Here is a 20602-nt window from a genome sequence, read left to right on the forward strand (position 1 = left end):
TCCTACTAGAAAAATGTCGTTTTTTTTAAGTTGCATTTATTTTTTATTTAATGTGTGTGAGTTATATTTTATATGTATTTACCCTGAAGTTGAAAACGCCGACCAAATAGTGTCAGCATGTTCTGTTCTTCTTAGTTACGTCACTGCCCCTACACTCCCTGATCCCTCCCCCTTGGCACTCTGGAATACAGTCTGCATACTGTTTTTTAATACAGTTAAACATATGTAATGCGCCATGGTCAGAGGCATTGGATCAGTGGGGGCGCCAGGATTAAAAGTTGAAGTATTGTGTAGTCGCGCGTCAAAGCCTTGATTTAAATATTGAAGGCCACGCCCCACTGCAGTACACCAGCAGCATCGACTCCCTCCGTGGAATCTCTGACCGCGAGCGCACCTGGATTCCATGCCTGGGATATTCAGGAAGGAATATCCTTTGGCGCCATCTAGCGGGCGGCGACAATCAGTTCATTGCTGGTACAGAAGCTGCTGTGTCTGTGGTCGCTGGGAGGATATGCCCCGGGCTGCTTCCAGGCATTAATCCCTCCGTGGCTTCAGAGCCCAGGGTTGCCTGCCTGCATGACTCCATCCCGGCTCCACCCACGGCGTATTTCTACCGAGGGGAGTGCGTGCGTAGAGGAACTGCCCTGACTCTCTCCGAAGGAGGCTGGGGGTGGGGGACAGGCTCACACTTGTAAAGTCTGAATGGCTAGGGCTGACGGCGAAGACAGACATCATTAGACCTAGGCAGGAGCAGAGAGCACAAGGAGGCGCCTTCATCGCACCACTGGGTGGAGCTGGAAAGTAAGGAAAAGTATTTCGGGATTGGATTGCTTGAATGGATCTCTGAGACAGGTAAGATGCGCCCGTACCATGGGCACCTGCGCAAGCACGTGTATGTGTCTCTATTAGTGGGCAACTCGTCTGAAAAGTTGCGTTAATCTAGGGTGACCAGGCGTCCCGGATTTGCCCGGACAGTCCCTGTCCCGACAGATTTCATGAAATTAAGCTCATGTCCCGGTTTTCAGAGAGGGTCAGGTGAAAACGGTGGGAGGTGTGTTTTTTATGTTTTGCAAAGCAGGGATAGTTAACAACTGTTATAAAAAAAAGCACTTTGATTAACAGGCATGCTACTGGCTTTATAAATGGCATTTTATGTACGTTCTTACTGCCTCCTCAGTAAATCTCTGCTAAGGACCACTGTCATTTTGTGCGCTGGGTTGAAGGAAAATTGTAGTCCTTCTATTTTTGGGAAATGTCCCGGCTTTTGGCTTTAAAATTCTGGTCACCCTACGTTAATCGTTATTCCAACCAGCGGTCTTGAGGGAAAATATTCAATTGGTCTGGTATATTTAAATGTTTCATTCTCGCTCATGACTTGCACGTCATAAGATTCCCCTCTACTGAGACCCTACAGCTTCCCTCTCTTAGCGCCGAGAAGCGGCATCAACTCTAAACGCAACTCCTGAAACTCCATTGCCCCTAAAAATCCCAATAATTAATTTGTATACCTTTCTATGGGTTGGGGGCTCATGTCCTGCCACTCCCCCAGACAGACGTATATGCGCCATCAGGTTCTCTTAATCTCTTCCTGGACTCTATCGACCCACTACTCCCCACCGTGTTACGGAGACACGTATTTTATGGAGGGCACAAGGAGCTAGTCAGCCCCTGTGTAGACAATTAACGCAAAAATATAATTGTCGCCTACTGGTCCTTGGGAAGGAGAGGTCGCCTAGCGGCTAAAAGGCGCCTCCGGATAAAAGCATCACTGTATATCCCACCATTTCTCCTTTGACTGCATCGTGTGATCTTGGTCAATCGAACCATTTCACCGTGAATACTTTTGATCAGTATCGGTGGGTCTTAGCAAATCAATAGGTTAAGTAGCTATGATGTAAAACTGAACATTGACAACATATGCCCTTTGAATTGAATTCTAACCCCTTGTGAATTTTCCTCCTCACTTTTTAAGGAGGGCGGTGGGTTGGGCGCCGGTATTTTCACGCGGGAGCCTCACACTGCCTAAACTTTGGGAAATAGCGATTTACAAGGTGCTGGCTTGGTGAGGTTGCGGGGTGGGGTGGGAGTACAGATTCTTGACAGCGGGGTGCCCTAAAGTCCTCTGAAATGCACGCGCAGGACAGCTTGAGCAGTCTAGTCGAAAAGAACATTGTTGCTCCAGAACCGCTCATTGCGCCTAGTTGTGTTATTCTTCCAAAAAGGTTTTCATTCATTGGAATAAAAGAAAGGCACCTTTTATTTTCGACACATGTGAACAGGGACCCCTCCACCCCCGCTCCCCCACCCCATCCAAACGACCCTGCAAGCAGTACGTTTAAGGGGCATGTAGAAGTGCTGGTCAGGGTGCCTGTTTGCTCCCAGAAGTGCGCACTCTCTAATTAAATGTATCGCACCAGTGCTGAGAAGTGCAGACACTTTTCCTTTCAAATTAAAGAAGTGCGGGTACGCAGTACCGGACAGTACCTGCCTATTTAAAGCACTGCCTACACGTATGCCACCAACAGTGTTTAAAATGGAACTATAGAAGCGCCGAGAGTTCGGTCAGACGGTGTCTGTTCTCTGGAGAGACGGGCAGAATCTCGATGTCTGACACCACCTGCAGTCTAACGAGGAGTGCAGGCGCACACGGACAGCGCATGGGGGACTTGTGAATAGTGCACTCACTCACCATCTAAGGTGTCTGCTCTCTGGGGAGACGTGCAGGAACTCGATGTCTGAAATCACTTGTAGTCTGACATCTGCTCTCTGGTGAGAAGTGCAGGATCCCGATGTCTGACGCTGTCTGTAGTCTGACAAGAAGTGCGGAAACACACTGACAGTGCATCGGGTCTGGTGAAGAGAAGACACTCGCTATCTAACGGTGTCTGCTCTCTGGTGAGAAGTGCAGGGACTTGTTTTCTGAACCCACCTGTATTCTGCTAAGAAGTGAGGGAACGCCTTGACAGTGCTTGAGTTTCGGTGAATAGCAGGCACTCATTGTCGTTGCACGGTGTCTGTTGACAAGTGCAGGGATTCCGTGCCTGAGGACATGTGTAATCCGACGAGGAGTGCGGGATCACACCAACTGTAAATGTGGCCTGGTGAATAGTGAAGACTGCAGGTACTCACTATTCAACGGTGTCTGTTGGCTGCAGGAGCTCGATGTCTGACACCCCCTGTAGTCTGCTAAGAATTGCAGAAACTCACACTGACAGTGCATGCAGTCTGGTGAATGGTGCAGGGGCTCACTTTCTAAAGGTGTCTGTTCTCTGGAGAGAGGTGTAAGATCTTGATGTCTGACACCACCTGTAGGCTAATGAGGAGTGCAGGAACACACTGACATCGCATGGGGGTCTGGTGAATGCTCCAGGCACCCACTATCTAACGATGTCTGTTCTCTGGAGAGACGTGCAGGAACTCGATGTCTGACATCTGCTCTCTGGAGATACGGGCAGGGTCTCGATGTCTGACACCACCTGTAGTCTAATGAGGAGTGCAGGCGCACACTGACAGCGCATAGGGATCTGGTGAATAGTGCAGGGACCCACTAACGGTGTCCGTTCTCTGGAGATACGGGCAGGGTCTCGATGTCTGACACCACCTGCAGTCTAATGAGGAGTGCAGGCGCACACTGACAGCGCGTGGGGGACTTGTGAATAGTGCAGGCACCCACTATCTAACGGTGTCCGTTCTCCGGAGAGACGTGCAGGAACTCGATGTCTGACACCCCCTGTAGTCTGCTAAGAAGTGAGGGAACACACTGACAGTGCATGCAGTCGGGTGATAGGTGCAGGCGCTCACTATCTAACAGGGTCCGTTCTCTGGAGAGACGCAGGATTTCGATGTCTGACACCACCTGTAGTCCAGCGAGGAGTGCAGCAACACACTGACAGTGCATGAGGATCGGTAAACAGAGCAGACACTCACCCTGACAATGCACGGTCTTTGGTAACAAGTGCAGGAACTCCGAGTCTGGCCCCATCTGCAGTCAGATAACTATCTGACGGTGCCAGTGACCTGATGAGAAGAGCAGTCACAGGGCGCTCGTTCTCTGGTGAGAACTGCTGTTCTATCTGGCAATGTCTGTAGCCTGGTGAGAAGTGCAGGGGCTAGGAGAAGGGCCTGACACTGCATATAATCTCAGGGTAAGTGCTGGTACTTAGTGACAGTGCCTGTAGTCTGGTGGGAAGCCACCTGTTGTCTGATGAGACGTGCGTGTGTTCTGGTGAAAAGTGCAGGGACTCTGATGGTGTGTGTTCTCTGGTGAGAGCATGTGCTCAATCCGACAGGATCTGTGTCATGGTGAGAAGTGCAAGGGGCTCACTGCCTGATACCACATATAGTTTGATGAGAAGTGCAGGTACATAGTGCCTTAAAGTGCCTGTAATCCAGAGTGAACTGTAGAATTAGATGGATGTAAACTGAAACGCAGGTGGTCTGGTGACCAATGCAAGCCTCTCTGTCTGACAGTGCCTGTTTTCTGGTGAGAACTGTTGCATGTGGAGAAGTGCAGGTACTCGCTATCTGTTAGTGCCAGCATTCGTGTAGAAAGTGCTAATTTACAGCCTGGCAGCGGCTGTAGGCTTGTTATGGTGCTATCTGCCAGCTCCTAGAACTGCAGAATCCAACTGATGCACAGTTCATGCAGGCTGGAGAACCCTGCAGGCACTCAAGCTCTGAGAGTGACAGCAGTGTGCTCGCCACTGACAGCTCACGTAGTCACAAGTGACAGCCCCGTAGCCTCGCGAGAAGGGCCTGTTACTGTTAGCTCTTCACTGTACTGCATGCACTTGCTGTCTGATGAAATGAACAGATAACCGACACCTGTGAGTGCCTGTCCTCGAACGAGAAGTGCTGGTGCCGTCTGTCAAAAAGTGCCTGCAGTCTGATGAGAAGTGCAGGTACTCAATGTTTGTAGTGTGCTCCATGTTGCAGTGTGAAGTACAGTGTGAAGTGCAGTGTGAAGTGCATATGCTCGTTGTCTGAAAGTGGTATCACCAGTCTGATGAGGAGTGCAGGTAACCGCTGCCCGAAAGTGCCCACACTCTTATGAGAACAGGTACCCACTTCCCAAAGCGCCTGCATTCTAGTAAGAAGCGCAGGTACTCAATGCTATAGTGTTCATAGTCTGCTGAGAAGGTACCCGCTGTCTGAAAGTGCCCGCACTCTGATGAGAACAGGTACTCAATGACCGAGAGTGCATCCAGTCACGAGAAGTGCCGATATTGATGGTTATAGAGTTTTCTGTTTGATAAGAAGTGCAGGTGCTCGCTATCCGAAAGTGTCCGCACACTGGTGAGAAAAACAGGTACTCACACCCTCAAAGCGCCTGCAGCCTTGTGAGTATAGCCGGTGTGGTGTAATGACAAGTGCAGGTACTTAATGTTATAGCCTTTGTGGGGTAATGAGAAGTGCAGATATTCGCTATCTGAAAGTGGCAGCACTATGGTGAGAAGAACTGGTACTCACCGCCTGAGGGCGCCTGCAGTCTAATGATAAGGGCAGGTACTCAACATTATAGTGTTTGTAGTGTGCTGAGAAGTGCAGGTATTAGGTATCTGTAAGGACCCACACGCTAGCGAAAAGAAGGGAGTGACTGCCGTCTAGTGAAAAGCACAGTCACTGAATTTTAGGAAGTGTATTTAGCTTAGTGAGAAGTGCAGGTACGGAATATTAGAAAGTGTATGCAGTCTGCTGAGAAGTACAGGAGTGTATGCAGCCTGGTGAGATGTGCAGGTACTGAATGGTAGAAAGTGTCTGCAGTCCGTTGAGAAGTGCAGGTACTGAATGCTACAGAGTACATGTGGCATGGTGAGAAGTGCAGGTACTCGCTTTGTGAAGGGAAGTGCTAGCCACACTTTCTGAAGGCGGTTACCTTCTAGCGCCGACCCTCGCTTGCGGTGCCGACAAACCCTAACACCTCCTTGGAAAGAAGCGCGGGTCTCCGAGGGCACGGATACCTGTGGACTGAGTGACCCCAGGCAGACACGACTAGGAGGACAACTGGCCGCGCTCTCTGGCCATTGTGCTCTAAGGAGGCAGATGGCTGACGCGCTGCTCCAGAATTAAACAAACATTGGCAAAGCCAACAGATCTCGTCTATGCAAGATCTATTGGCTTTCTCAATGTGCTTTTTAGCCATGTTGTAAGCGTGGTTTCGTTGAAAGTCAATAAGTTGAAAGTAAATAAGATTTTCCTGTGCTGTAGATAACCACTCTATGGGCGGATGCATGACTGAATTCAAAAGTAAATGCATTTACTTCGCTCATTGAGTCGTATCCCAGAATGCTTTACACTAGGAACAAACGCATAGGGAAGCCATATCCTAAGTCAGTACATCTAAGAACAAGCATTGGCAAAAACAGTAGCTCTCCACTACAAGAGCCACGGGCTTTTTTAATGCTTTTAGCTACGTTGAACAGCAGCCAGGCTGACGTGGACAGTGTATAGTATCTCGACAGTACTGTCCGTGTGAAAGTGCAGTTTTTCTTATAGTGGTTGGGGGTAAAAAGCAACACAAACAACAGGCGGGTGGGGGAGACAAAACAGCACCAAGGCTGGGTGGGTGGAAGTTAAACCAATACAAAGAAAGGGCAATGGGAGCCATAAAGCAAACACAAACAGCGGGTTGGTAGAAGTTAGAAAGAACAACACGGACACCGCAAATAGTAATAGAATCACAGCACAAGCAGCGGAAGTACTCTAATCAAACTAAATCAATGAGTGTTTGATCCATGCTCCAAACGAAAGAACAGGAAGTGACATCGGCACACTCTGGCCAATTAGAAGGTTGCGAGTGACAATGAAGCCAATGAACCGTAAGCAAAGGGCGGTATCCAAGGTCCTTATAGTAAACAATAGCACTCAAAGGGACAGCACATGTGGGATCAGCAGGGGAGACCAAAAATGTGGATGTCATTCCAATCTCGCAAGATATCAGTGCAGCTGAATTATTACAATGAGTTCATGATGCACTCATGGAGACATCTGCCTTATGCCACAATATTAAAAATTAATAAAAATCCGGCCTCCTGTTCAGTCATCAGTAGAGAAAAGGACTTCGCCACCCCCCATTCGTTGTCCAGAAGTACAAATGCAATCGGTGCCGTTTACCTGGGAATTTCATTCCACAATTAAAGCACATGCAGGACAAAGAGTGGACCCCAGCCTCCTGGGATTGTAACAAGTAATTTTCCCATTGGGCCATAGCAGGAATCCTACATTGCCTACTTTACTTAAAAACAGAATTATCACTATCTTATGTGTAGGGGTTTGATCCCAGCTACCGCAGAAGAAGACAGCACAACGCAAGCCCTCGGAACTAGTACAAGGTCAGGACACTTTAAACAAGTGTTCTTCAAACCTTTTAATGCCACCTCCAACCTTTGTACAAAAAAATAATCAGACCCCCCCAAAATAACAAAAAAATTTTCTCACATGAATTCTATAAAACCAACAGCTATCAACATACCTGACAATTCTAACATTGAAGCTATGTTTAGTTATCCATTTAAAAATGCCACCAAGTACATGATTGCCAACAGGCTATTGGTAGCCCAGTCACCCTAAAAGTGTAACAGTATCCACCGGATGAGAGACCTTTAGGGTGATTTGGAACCAGCCCCCACCCCCACTTTGACAACTACAGGATATAAGTGGCAACAATATTACTCATGGTCAGTACTGAGAGGCCACTCTTGTTTCTTTCACGAAAAACACAGCACTGGTTCCAGCATTACACTTGTCCCGGGTCCCCAGGGACATAGTAAATGCTTTCCTTGACCAGAGCATGCTGCCCCATGTGAGATCAGTCCATCTCCAACCCAAGTTTGAAGTCCTCTACTTTGAACTCACCATTCCCAGCCAAAGAAAGCCAACCTGCCACAACAGTCTACAGGGACCAGTGTCTGTTCGAGAGGGTATAGGGGTGACCGTGTCCAGCCCAGGGAGCTTTGGCCAAGAAGTTCACTCCTGTTAGATTTGGGGTCAGTATCATGAAAAGTCTGGGTTGTTCCACAGAGGTGGGAGGAGGGACATCCCTAAAAAGGCTCGTGTTATCATCTCCAATCCCAGCACCCGAGGGAGCTGCATCTTGATTGCCCAAATTTGGCAAGGAATGTAATTGGCTCAGCTTTAACCTCTTATTTTTGCTTTTAGGTGGAAAGATCTGAGTCAGTTCTTCAAGAATTTCAAATAATTTCCTGTGGCCATCCCTTCACCCCAAACACCCCACCGCTTGTCAACGGAGCGCAATAGAAGGCGGTGCGTACACTTAAGGCAGTTCACTTGAGCCAAAGAGGAACAGAAGACAAAAGGTGAACAAACTGAGAGGACAATGACAGGGATGGGAGCAAAACTAGTGAGTAGCCAATCACTGAACACAGGATGAACAAAACTGTGGCTGGGCAGTAAACTCAGGAATGTCAGCAGGAGAATCAGAATAAAAGGATACAAATAGATATTTAAAAGAGAAGAATGTCAACCATCATCATTCCAAAGGGGAGGTAACACCCCAGCATTTGGGCCACTCAATTACAGCATCATCCTCTCCCACCCAGAGCTGCTGGCAGACATGGAGGGCTTATGTCTGAAGGAGAACGACTGCTGGGCTCTTTTGGCCAACAGCTCTCTGGATAACTCTACCTTGGAGAACAGGACGTATGCGGGGAACAAAACCAGGGACCCCGTGAAAAGGAACGAGCACATGGCCCGTGTGGAGGTGAGCGTGCTGGCCCTCATCCTCTTCCTGGCTCTGGTGGGTAACGTGTGCGTGCTGCTGGCAATCCACATTAATCGGACCAAGCACTCACGCATGTACTTCTTCATGAAGCACCTCAGCATTGCAGACCTGGTGGTGGCCGTCTTCCAGGTCCTCCCACAGCTCATCTGGGACATCACCTTCAGGTTCTACGGGCCGGACTTCCTCTGTCGGGCAGTCAAGTACCTGCAGGTGGTGGGGATGTTCGCGTCCACCTACATGCTGCTGCTGATGTCAATGGACCGGTGCCTGGCCATCTGCCAGCCTCTTCGGTCTCTTCACAGACGTTCGGATCGGGTGTATGTCATCCTAACCTGGATCCTGAGCTTTTTGGTAAGCATTCCTCAGATTCACATCTTCTCCTTGAAGGAGGTGGACAATGGGGTTCATGATTGTTGGGCAGACTTCATCCAGCCCTGGGGTGTGAAGGCTTATGTGACTTGGATCACCGTGATGGTGTACATCATCCCCGTACTGATCCTCAGCATCTGCTATGGTCTCATCAGCTTCAAGATCTGGCAGAACTTTCGCCTGAAGACAGTCTGTGAGACCAATGTGGCGCTGACCTCTACCTCTACCTCCACACGCAGGAACAACCTGTCGAGGGTCAGCAGCGTGAAGCTGATCTCCAAAGCCAAGATCAGGACTGTCAAGATGACCTTCATCATCGTCTTGGCCTATATAGTCTGCTGGACGCCCTTCTTCTTCGTCCAGATGTGGTCTGTCTGGGACAGTGAAGCACCCAGAGAAGGTAATGGCCCTTTATGTATGTTGCAATAATTGTGTGTCATGTATTCAGAGACACTCAACAATATTTTATGGCATCAGTATTTGTACAAAGTAGCATTATCTATCACTCGCATGGGACCAAAGCACTTTCTTAAACTGAGTGCCCTTATCCAAAGGATCTGGGATTTCAATCTATTGGTTGTGTTTGACATTGTATAGTTAGCAGTGCTTTGTCAAATATTTAGTTTAGAAATGGTTTGTGCCAATACTTGTTGAATTAGCCAGTCAATCATTTATTTTTAGGTCAGGCCTACTAGACAGCGCAAGCTGTCAGGCTTCAAAATGGCAATTGTGGGATAGCGAAGAACTTACAGTGGCTTACAGCCCGCCCATTGCTTACCACTAATTGACTTTATTGTCACTCTCATTTGCTTGCTTTTCATTAAATGGCTTTCATTGTCCCAGCTCATTGTGCTTGTATCTTTCTTGGAGCACAGCCTTTTTACCGTCTCTCTGATTGTCTGGCTTCTATCCTTTCATTGCTGTCTTTAAGGGATACAACTTTTTTCTTTTTCTTAAGCACTCCATGACAGTGCATGTGTTTCCCAGCTCTTTCCGAAGGGTGCTTTCACCAGTCCCCACCCCATGCCGTGGAGAGCGTTTCATATTTTCTGTCATCATTGTTGTGCTCTTCAGAGAGCACAAAATCTCACAAAACATTAAATATATATGTGGCAATTGCACATTCCTGTTTCGCAAATGTGGCCACTTTGTCCTGAACGGATACTATTTCCTACAACTTCCCTGAAATGGAAAGTATATCAGATAGCAGGAAAGCTTTTTTTTGGGGGGGATCAGATAAAAAAATTATCCTTGTGTAATAATAAAAAATTAACTTGTTTTTCTAAACAGCACTTTACACTGTATTTTAACCATTTATCAGTGCTCTATATAGCAGCCCTTGCAAAAGTAAACAATTTACCGACCTCAGAAAGATGATAGCCAGAGTTAGTCCTGCCAGGATTTGAATTTGTGGTGTACAATTCACAGCAGATATCAGCAGTGATTGTATAATTCACTGCGCTATCTTGCCAGCGTAGTCACATTTTTGTCAATACTTTCCCAAGATAGTAAAATTGTTTCCTGTTGAGCACTGCTCGGCAGGATCTCAGCCAGTTTTGATGAACGAATTCCTCTTCCAAACCATCCTTGATTTCCTGCTGCCTGGATACATGTTGGATTCCTTTTAGGAAACTTTGATCAGTTTCCAAGTGATTGGAACTCAACATCAAAGGCAGAAACATTACTGGTTGGCACGTGGGCATCACAGCATTCTGGGACACTCAGGCTGGCTCGTGACTGCCCCACCTTTCCTTACCTCTTCCTTTTCTTGGAACACAGCTCAGATGCGAGCGTCAGATTCAGCATTACCTTGCGCCCCAGGATCAATACATTCTGAAAGTTACATGGGGGGGTGGTGCATTTGATTCCCTGAGCTTTGAGGGGTTTGTGCACAGATCAGAATTCAGAGTAATGCTCTGTTTATTCATGCACACATCCGTCAATATCTTCAGGCACGGTTTGGCAAACCTCAACACTCCAGGGCCCCCACTAATCCTTCAGGTGGCCCCCAGTCAGCCCATGACCAAGGAATATCTGTGAGATATATTAGACTCACATTCTGCAGGGGACCCCGTTATTCTGGATTAAGCCCCAGGGTGAAATGTGCAGTAAATTCCAATGTATGAGGACTTTATTGCAGGAAATGCAGAGTCCGCATAATTTTCCAGAAGACAGCTGGAATCTGAGGGGCATATTATCAAGTACGGCGTTCAAATTATCGCTGGTTTAGCGTCAAAACTGACGCCAAAGCGGCGATAATGGGCTTGATAATATGCCGCAGAGAATTCCAATAGAAGCCCATGTTGACACCAGAACATGGGCTTCTATTGGAATTCTCTGCGGCATATTATCAAGCCCAATATCGCCAATTTAGCGGCACTTTTCTGCCGCTGAACCAGCGATCATTTTTAAAGCCGTCCTTGATAATATGCCCCTGAATTCTTTAAAACAAACATCCGGTAATTACGGCAGCCTGCGGTGTTAGTATTTAACACCTGCAGTAAATACCTCACCCCTTAACCCTAACACTGTAATCACAGCCATGGTGATATAGTGTGTGCTGCATCAGGGTACATGCTTCCACACTTCTGTGCAATTACTCAAACTCGTGCATAGCCAATGAGCCTCTGCACAGATAACGATAATAGAAGGCAGTCGAGAACACATGGAGAACTAAGAGACAAGCACATGACGGAAAGAGTGCACTCTCTGGGTCTCCCCCAAACATAACACCCCTTAATGTAAAGATCTGAGGCACTGCAAGTGTCATATGGAAGACAGTCCCTAGAGGGAACGTTCTTATGTAGAACGCATATAAAACGTGTTTGTAAAATGTGTGTAACACTTACTGTCGGACACTTAAGGAAACGTGTATAACTTTAAATGTCCGTAAAAACTGCTGAAAACAGTGGCCTTCCCAAGGCCGGAAACATGTCACAGCAAAACGTTTAAATGAAGACACACTGACACCTTGTGTTCCCATGGAACCTTTGCCTTATGATAATGCACCTATTAATTTTTAATATCCTATCCGGGAACATATAATTATGAACCACATGCAAACTATGCACTCCCGTTAAACTACTTCTAATGTTATGCAACTAGGTAAAGCGCCCTGTAAACAGCATTGGCGTCATAATTACAGTGTCGGAGCTATACAGAAGTATACATAAATAAACTTTAATTAGATTTTAAAGCTAGTAAATCGGAATAGCCTTTTACATTCTTTAAAGTAAAGGCTCGTGGGCAGTTGTGAAACTCATCCCGGCTCGGAGTTTGCAGCCACATGAAAGCTTTTCCCAGGTACCAACCCATTTTCGGAGTCGGTAAAGTTTTACCAGTGGGTTTGCATCTGGGTACAGAATCGCAATTTGCAAGAGGTGGCTTCTGAGCATTTATTCCAAACGGGTTTTATTTTCAGATGTATCAATGGTTTGCAACCAGAATTCTAGTATAAAATCAGTGAAATATTCAACTTCCAAGTTGTGTGGTAACTTATTCGCATAAAGAAAATTACCTCTTCCCATATGTTAATTGGGATAAAAGTACCAGGTCAGAGGAATGTTGTTTAAATGTGATCTTTTTTGTATAGCGCACATTGGGATCTGGCGCTACTTTAGGCGCTGCATGATTTTAGTTAGTGCTTGTGAAAGATGCTAGATTCCGAGCGCTGGTTCTTCTAGCCTCCGGGGCACTACATGCTGACCCACACTGCTCACTAGCGTGCATTACAGCTAATCAGTAAGGCGGACACATATTTCTGATTTTGTACCTGTACAATGATTGGCCTCTCTGCTGGGATGACAAGAAAATACAAGTATCTGCCCATTGTGAATCAGGTCTATTTTATGCCATTTAACTGGTATTTGGTTAGTGTAAGAGAAGCTATAAGTCTGGCCTCGTGCCTCTGTGGGATGTCAGGGATGTGCGTTTCCATCCTGCTCTGGGATTTCGTGCAGGCTGGAGACTGTCTCGCCGAGGTTTGTTTTGTCTTCTGTGCTGTAAGCATATGCAGTTGTTTGTTACTGTGCGCATGCAGGGGCTTGTGGTTCGGGCTCGACTGGTCCATTGTCTGGAGTGCTTTTCAGTAAACATCTGCTTGGCTACTCGCCCATATCTGTTTGGCGTCCTCGTGCAAAGTGCATCTTTCATTACACCCCTTTTGTAGAAAATTACTCAGTTGCAGAAAACAGGTGTTACTCTTTCTGAGCACGCTACATTTCGATGACAGTCGCAAAATTAGATGACCTGTTGTGCTTTTTAAATGATGACACTCTGTAACAGTACGAGTTTTGGTCAAGAAGCCCATTTTTGTTTCCTCTGAAATGCACGTTTTCTGCAGTAATGCATGGTGTGATCTTGAGCATGTTCCTTTCCTTCCCATGTAAACCCGCTGTTGTTGTGTGACTCTGAGGACTCCACTCCATTCTTTCAGTAGTGCTTTTTGACATGGTGTGCCACTTGAGGAAAACACATTCACCTCTTCAGTTACATACTGAGTGACCTTGGGCACGTCACCTTATTTCTCCAATGACATTCTGGATGATTTTGAACAAGTCCATTTATTTGTCATGTGACATAGTTTTAACTTCAATATGTCACTAGGGGCCAAATGTACTATTTTTCACACAATACAGTACAGCAAATAAGGTTGCTGCACTGTGCTGTATTGTGTGAAACAGAGACACCAGGGGCTGTATTTCCGAAGCTCCCCGGGGGCCAACGGGCGGCTGTGCCCATTTTGCGCGCCCCAGGGGCACTTTGGTATTACAGAAGGGGCCACAAACGCTTGTGCGTCCCCTTCTGTAATACCGATACCTCTGGTGCACATAAAGTGCCACAGCTATCTTCAGAGGGCATTCCCTCATTTGCATGGGGGCGTGGTCCCATGCAAACGAGGAAATCCCTTTGCCTCTGAACCCGCGCTGTATTACAGACGTGGGCACAGAGGCAAAGAAGCTGTCAGAAGGCACACTGACAGTGCGCCCCCTGATAGCAGCCCTCTGGAGCAGGGGAAAGAGTGTCCCGTTGACCACTCACACATCCTCTTGCAGGCGGGTGCAGTCACTCACTGCACCCACCTGCAAGGGGATCTCTAATCCCCTATAAAAGTGCGGGCGGGTGAAACACGGAGCAGCTTCAAAGCAGCCGTTATGTTTTTCACATGGACGCGCTGCCCTGGGGGCAGCATGAGTGTACAGGTGCCCTGGGGGCAGCGTATTCATCCTAATATGGTCCATTTTCCTTGCTTGCGCTGTATTATAAGACGGCCCCAGGCCAGTGCCATAGCTGTTTGCTGTGATCCTGTTTGCTGGCTGAACTTTAGGCTGCATTGCACCATTCACATACACTTGCACAACAGTGCAAGGGTGTCTGCTTGAGTCTAGCATAGATTGTGTAATGGAAGAACACCCTTTCAGTGCAAAATACCCTGCCTAGACATGGGTTTAAAATGTTTTGTGTGCTATATGTCAGAGCGCACATGCAAAGTTAGGAACGTTTTGAGTAAAAAAAGTTTTCTCAGATGTCATGCCTGTCTTGACAAGGCGTACATTTTTTGCACCATGCCCTGTCTGCCTCTTTTAGTAGATAGTTCTTTACACCCAAATCTATAGGTGGTTGCATGGGAGTGTTCATGTACCCCCCATGGGAAGTCCCCTTGACCCAAAGTAGTGCAAAGTAGCTCAGAGCATTACTTTTTGGGCACTTTTTTCAGTGCATATCGAGATTTGTAGTGGAACATGAATCCGACTCAAGGCTTCACTTTTGTGACTCTGCACTGACACTACACCTAGATAAATCTAGCCCATAATTTGCCATTTCGCTGGAAAGTGCCCCTCTATTTCTTATGTGATGCTCTATGTCAGAAATTGAAAAACCCGTTCATCACTTTAGTGATACTCTGTAAAGTTGGACACGTTTCCTCTTCTCAGGAGAAACTGACTGATTTCAGACCAGCCAATCATCTGTCCAGGTTCTCTTCTTTTATACAATGCTCTACATGTGATTTTTGGGCAAGTGCCTTTATATATGTGTATTTCATGTCTTTGTTCATACTGCATACTTCAGGTCAGTGCAGGACTCAATCTGGCAGGGACCACCTCTATCCCCAGTGGTGGGTCCTCTTCTGGATCATGGGTGGGCCCTATTCTGGATCCTCTTCAATGCCTCTGTGGCCCTATTGGCCTGCCTCATGGGAGCTCACGTCCTTGAGGTCTACATTTACATGGATGGTACCCAGATCCATCTCCAACTAGAAAAGGGATCTAAGGAATGTCTAACTAGTTCCCGATAATCTTCATTACTCCTGGTCCTAATGATCTTCGTCATGTTCATCACTCATGGGGTGAGTCACTTATCCATACACAAACACAGCCAGGAACTGCTGCATCGATAGTCCCGCCCACCCACACAGTGTTGTCAGGACTGGCCTAACCAGCATTTCTCCTGTTTTACCAAGGTTCCAAAAATGAAGGGTCTAGAAAGGGAGGGTGAGGGTATGTAATGAATGTAACGAGGACCATTAGGAATGATAGTGATAAAATTACCAGTAAGTAGTTAGGCATTACTTTCACGTAATGCCTCATCACATTCATTTCTGGCCTCATCACATTCATTGCTCTTAAGTTATATCAAAACCCAGCTAATGGCCTTCATTTCTCTTATATATCTGAAATCAAAAGCCCACCACAATGATTTATTACAGGCTATCTATAGTCTTCTAAAGTCAATTTGGCATTTCACATCCCAACACCAAAGTTTTTACCTTCATTCAAAACATTTCATAACCTGCAATGTTTCACAAACATATCCAGGGCTACCAAAGGAGTTGCCCTCCACATTTCAGACAATGGCACTTTATTCATTTCTTACCCAGAGGTAGACATTCCCATGATTGATCATCCCTGTGTACCCTAAAGCAATGGATCTGATGCTAAAGAATAAGCTGATGCCATTGTAGACTTAATCCATCTACAGGCTGATACAGCAAAAGCTTTTCTTCCTTTACTTGAAGTCTCAAACATGAGAAATAGTCTCTTTGATTGCCCAAAAGTAGCAGATCCCTCCAGGGAGATTGATAAACACCTCTAAATATCTAGCAAATGCCAATCAGCTTCCAAAGGTGGAGGGAATTCAGGCTAAATGACTGGCAGAACCACTTCCTGTTCCGTGTGAAAAGCTGACATTTATGTATAAATGAAGAATCTGTTCTTAGAACCAGACTATCATTATCTATCCTGTCTTGCCAAAGGGATAGCCACAAAATACCAATTTCAAGGTGAGAAGGTTCATAGCAACCAGCAGTGCTTAATTTGAGTCGGTGGTTTCTGGTGCCCAGCACCTGTGCTTAATTGGTAACAATGGCACTGATGACAGCCTCCCACATGGTGGCGCTATTAGACTAATTTACGGATGATCACAAGTACAGATGTTTATTAATTCAATAAACATTAAAAAATAATTATTATCTGCAGCTCAAGCCATTCTTATAGATTTGATGGCCTGCTATAGTCTGCACTGTCACACTTATAGGAGTGTGATGGTTAGTAGTTGTGTATGTACTGTCACTGACAGCGCTGGAAGGGACAATTGGTGGTGCAAGCTGCAGTGGCTTCCTGACGAGGGCCCTGGCACTTACTTTATTACAAATTAAGCACTGGCAAACAGTGAAAGATGTTTAAAAGGGTGACCAATCAAGAATCTTAATACTAAAGGCAAATCCTATAAGGGCTATGATTGTCTGAATACCAGGCTTGACAAAAAAGTATTTTAGGCAACCCAGAAAATAAATCGTTTTCATCTTTCAAATTTGCCCAAAGGCCTCTGAATGCTCTAATAGCTGCCCACTGAGCTTTCAGATTAGACACTGCAAATTTCCATTTGGATTCGCCCCAGAGAAATTGAAAAACTGTCTGTAAACAACTACTCAGCTGAAATAAAGAATGCTTTTTGCACCCTTTATGGAAGATTTCCCATTGTCTTGTTTGTAACTTTAATATTGAAAGCCGGCCGGACTCCTGGATTGCCTTGTGATTCATTTATTTTGCAACCTTGAGGGGCACAGCTGCGGCAGCAGAAGAACCCTCCATGACTCCAGAGGCAAAGGGGATGGAGGAAGAATCCAACCAAGATTTATCTCTAATGATGTCTGAATTGAAAACCTTGGAATTTTAGAAGAAACTGAACTACAAAAATGAGTTCCTCGTCATCCCTCGGCATTCTTGCTAACAACTTGTGAATTCATGGAAAAGTGGGAAAGGCACACAAGAGTTTGTTGGGCCATGGAGCTGAGAAGGCGTCCACTGTCAAAGCGGTTTTCGCCACATTCCTGGAACAAAACCTGGGAACCTGAGTATGGAAAGAAGCGGTGTGGAGAACCAGGTAATGTCCCCCAAACCTCCTGTGTAACTGTTGAAATGTCCCTCTGGATAATGGCATATCTTGTGGTGACGAGAATATTCTAGTCAAATGGCCTACGTGGAAATTGTTCTTTTCCCTTATATGGACTAATATAAGGGCAGAAGATTTGCCTCCACCCAAACTGAGCTACTGAAATGCAGTCAAGCTCAATGGTTTCAACTTCTCCCCCCCTTGCTTGTGCACATTCGCCACTGATACCAAGTTGTCTGATCTGAATACCAAATTGTGACCTGCAATCAATTTTTGAAAAAGCAGCATTGCCCTCCACAAGCTATTAACTCTCTCCTTTAGGATAATTGACAACTCTCCAGCATCATCCACCTTGCCTGAAAAAACCTCAAGTGAAATGTCGCTCCTTATCCAAAGGAGCTGGTGTACTTTGTCAGGACTAAAGGGAGGGTGTGGCTGCAGGTGCACTCCCTTGGATAGAGCCCGAGGCCTCGACCACCAACCGAGGTCCTGTCATATGCTTTGAGACAAACTAAGTTGAACATCGAAAATCTGAAATTGTGGTCCAATACACATAGAGATGGCATGTAGACGCAGCCTCGTCCAAGGCATTGTAAAGTATGATGCTGCCATATCTTCCTGGGCTCTTAGCCACTCTTTCATTAAAGGGGGTTGATTGCGCACAAAGCGATACCAAAGGGAATAATGGACGGAGCGTTTGAGCAAATCAAACACTCACCCCCAGTCAACTTGTCTAGGTTTGATCCATCATCATTCTTTAGCTCACTCCACCAACCCAGTTCAAACATGGCCATATGCAAATCAGTCTGACCCTGTGCCTCATGGGAACAGTCCAGCCCGAACTGCCAAGCCATGTCTTCCCTGGACCAGAAACAAGCATCCTGGGACCGGTTTCGGGTTCATAACCCTCATCAGCCAGGCTATCTTGAATCCAGTGGCAAAGTGAGCAAGGGACCCACGTCTGGGCATACCCTGCCAACTTAGGGCGAACAAAGTGATACCAAAGGGGATAATGGACGGAGCGTTTGAGCAAATCAAACACTCACCCCCAGTCAACTTGTCTGGGTTTGATCCATCATCATTCTTTAGCTCACTCCACCAACCCAGTTCAAACATGGCCATATGCAAATCAGTCTGACCCTGTGCCTCATGGGAACAGTCCAGCCCGAACTGCCAAGCCATGTCTTCCCTGGACCAGAAACAAGCATCCTGGGACCGGTTTCGGGTTCATAACCCTCATCAGCCAGGCTATCTTGAATCCAGTGGCAAAGTGAGCAAGGGACCCATGTCTGGGCATACCCTGCCAACTTAGGGCGAACAAAGTGATACCAAAGGGGATAATGGACGGAGCGTTTGAGCAAATCAAACACTCACCCCCAGTCAACTTGTCTGGGTTTGATCCATCATCATTCTTTAGCTCACTCCACCAACCCAGTTCAAACATGGCCATATGCAAATCAGTCTGACCCTGTGCCTCATGGGAACAGTCCAGCCCGAACTGCCAAGCCATGTCTTCCCTGGACCAGAAACAAGCATCCTGGGACCGGTTTCGGGTTCATAACCCTCATCAGCCAGGCTATCTTGAATCCAGTGGCAAAGTGAGCAAGGGACCCACGTCTGGGCATACCCTGCCAACTTAGGGCGAACAAAGTGATACCAAAGGGGATAATGGACGGAGCGTTTGAGCAAATCAAACACTCACCCCCAGTCAACTGATCTGGGTTTGATCCATCATCATTCTTTAGCTCACTCCACCACCCCAGTTCAGACATGGCCATATGCAAATCAGTCTGACCGTGTGCCTCATGGGAACAGCCAAGCCCGAACTGCCAAGCCATGTCTTCCCTGGGCCAGAAACAAGCATCCTGGGACCGGTTTCAGGTTCATAACCCTCATCAGCCAGGCTATCTTGAATCCAGTGGCAAAGTGAGCAAGGGACCCACTTCTGGGCATACCCTGCCAACTTAGGGCGAACAAAGCGATACCAAAGGGGATAATGGACGGACCGTTTGAGCAAATCAAACACTCACCCCCAGTCAACTGATCTGGGTTTGATCCATCATCATTCTTTGGCTCACTTCACCACCCCAGTTCAGACATGGCCATATGCAAATCGGTCTGACCCTGTGCCTCATTGGAACAGTCCAGCCCGATCTGCCAAGCCATGTCTTTCCTGGACCGGAAACAAGCATCCTGGGACCGGTTTTGGGTTCATAACCCTCATCAGCCAGGCTATCTTTAATCCAGTGGCAAAGTGAGCAAGGGACCCACGTCTGGGCATACCCGGCCAACTTAGGGCGAACAAAGCGATACCAAAGGGGATAATGGACGGAGCGTTTGAGCAAATCAAACACTCACCCCCAGTCAACTGATCTGGGTTTGATCCATCATCATTCTTTAGCTCACTTCACCACCCCAGTTCAGACATGGCCATATGCAAATCAGTCTGACCCTGTGCCTCATGGGAACAGTCCAGCCCAAACTGCCAAGCCATGTCTTCCCTGGACCGGAAACAAGCATCCTGGGACCGGTTTCGGGTTCATAACCCTCATCAGCCAGGCTATCTTGAATCCAGTGGTAAAGTGAGCGAGGGACCCACTTCTGGGCATACCCTGCCAACTTAGGGTGAACAAAGCGAAACCAAAGGGGATAATGGACGGAGCGTTTGAGCAAATCAAACACTCACCCCCAGTCAACTGATCTGGGTTTGATCCATCATCATTCTTTAGCTCACTCCACCAACCCAGTTCAGACATGGCCATATGCAAATCAGTCTGACCCTGTGCCTCATGGGAAAAGTCCAGCCCGAACTGCCAAGCCATGTCTTCCCTGGACCGGAAACAAGCATCCTGGGACCGGTTTCGGGTTCATAACCCTCATCAGCCAGGCTATCTTGAATCCAGTGGCAAAGTGAGCAAGGGACCCACTTCTGGGCATACCCTGCCAACTTAGGGCGAACAAAGCGATACCAAAGGGAATAATGGACAGAGCGGTTGAGCAAATCAAACACTCACCCCCAGTCAACTGATCTGGGTTTGATCCATCATCATTCTTTAGCTCACTCCACCAACCCAGTTCAGACATGGCCATATGCAAATCAGT

The 20602-nt window shown here is 46.9% G+C and overlaps 1 protein-coding gene across 1 annotated transcript in view; it reads left to right on the forward strand.

Annotated features, from left to right (window-relative positions):
- The first annotated feature begins 604 nt into the window (after positions 1-604).
- The window catches only part of OXTR (oxytocin receptor), a 159311-nt gene continuing 139313 nt past the window's right edge, over positions 605-20602 (forward strand). The window contains exons 1-2 of the mRNA XM_085624488.1: positions 605-852; positions 8158-9509. Of these exons, the coding sequence (XP_085480614.1) occupies positions 8573-9509 (937 nt within the window). The 5' untranslated portion in view covers positions 605-852; positions 8158-8572. The remainder of the gene's footprint in view (positions 853-8157; positions 9510-20602) is intronic.

This window comes from Triturus cristatus, chromosome 9, assembly GCF_964204655.1.
Source record: "Triturus cristatus chromosome 9, aTriCri1.1, whole genome shotgun sequence".
NCBI lineage: Eukaryota > Metazoa > Chordata > Amphibia > Caudata > Salamandridae > Triturus > Triturus cristatus.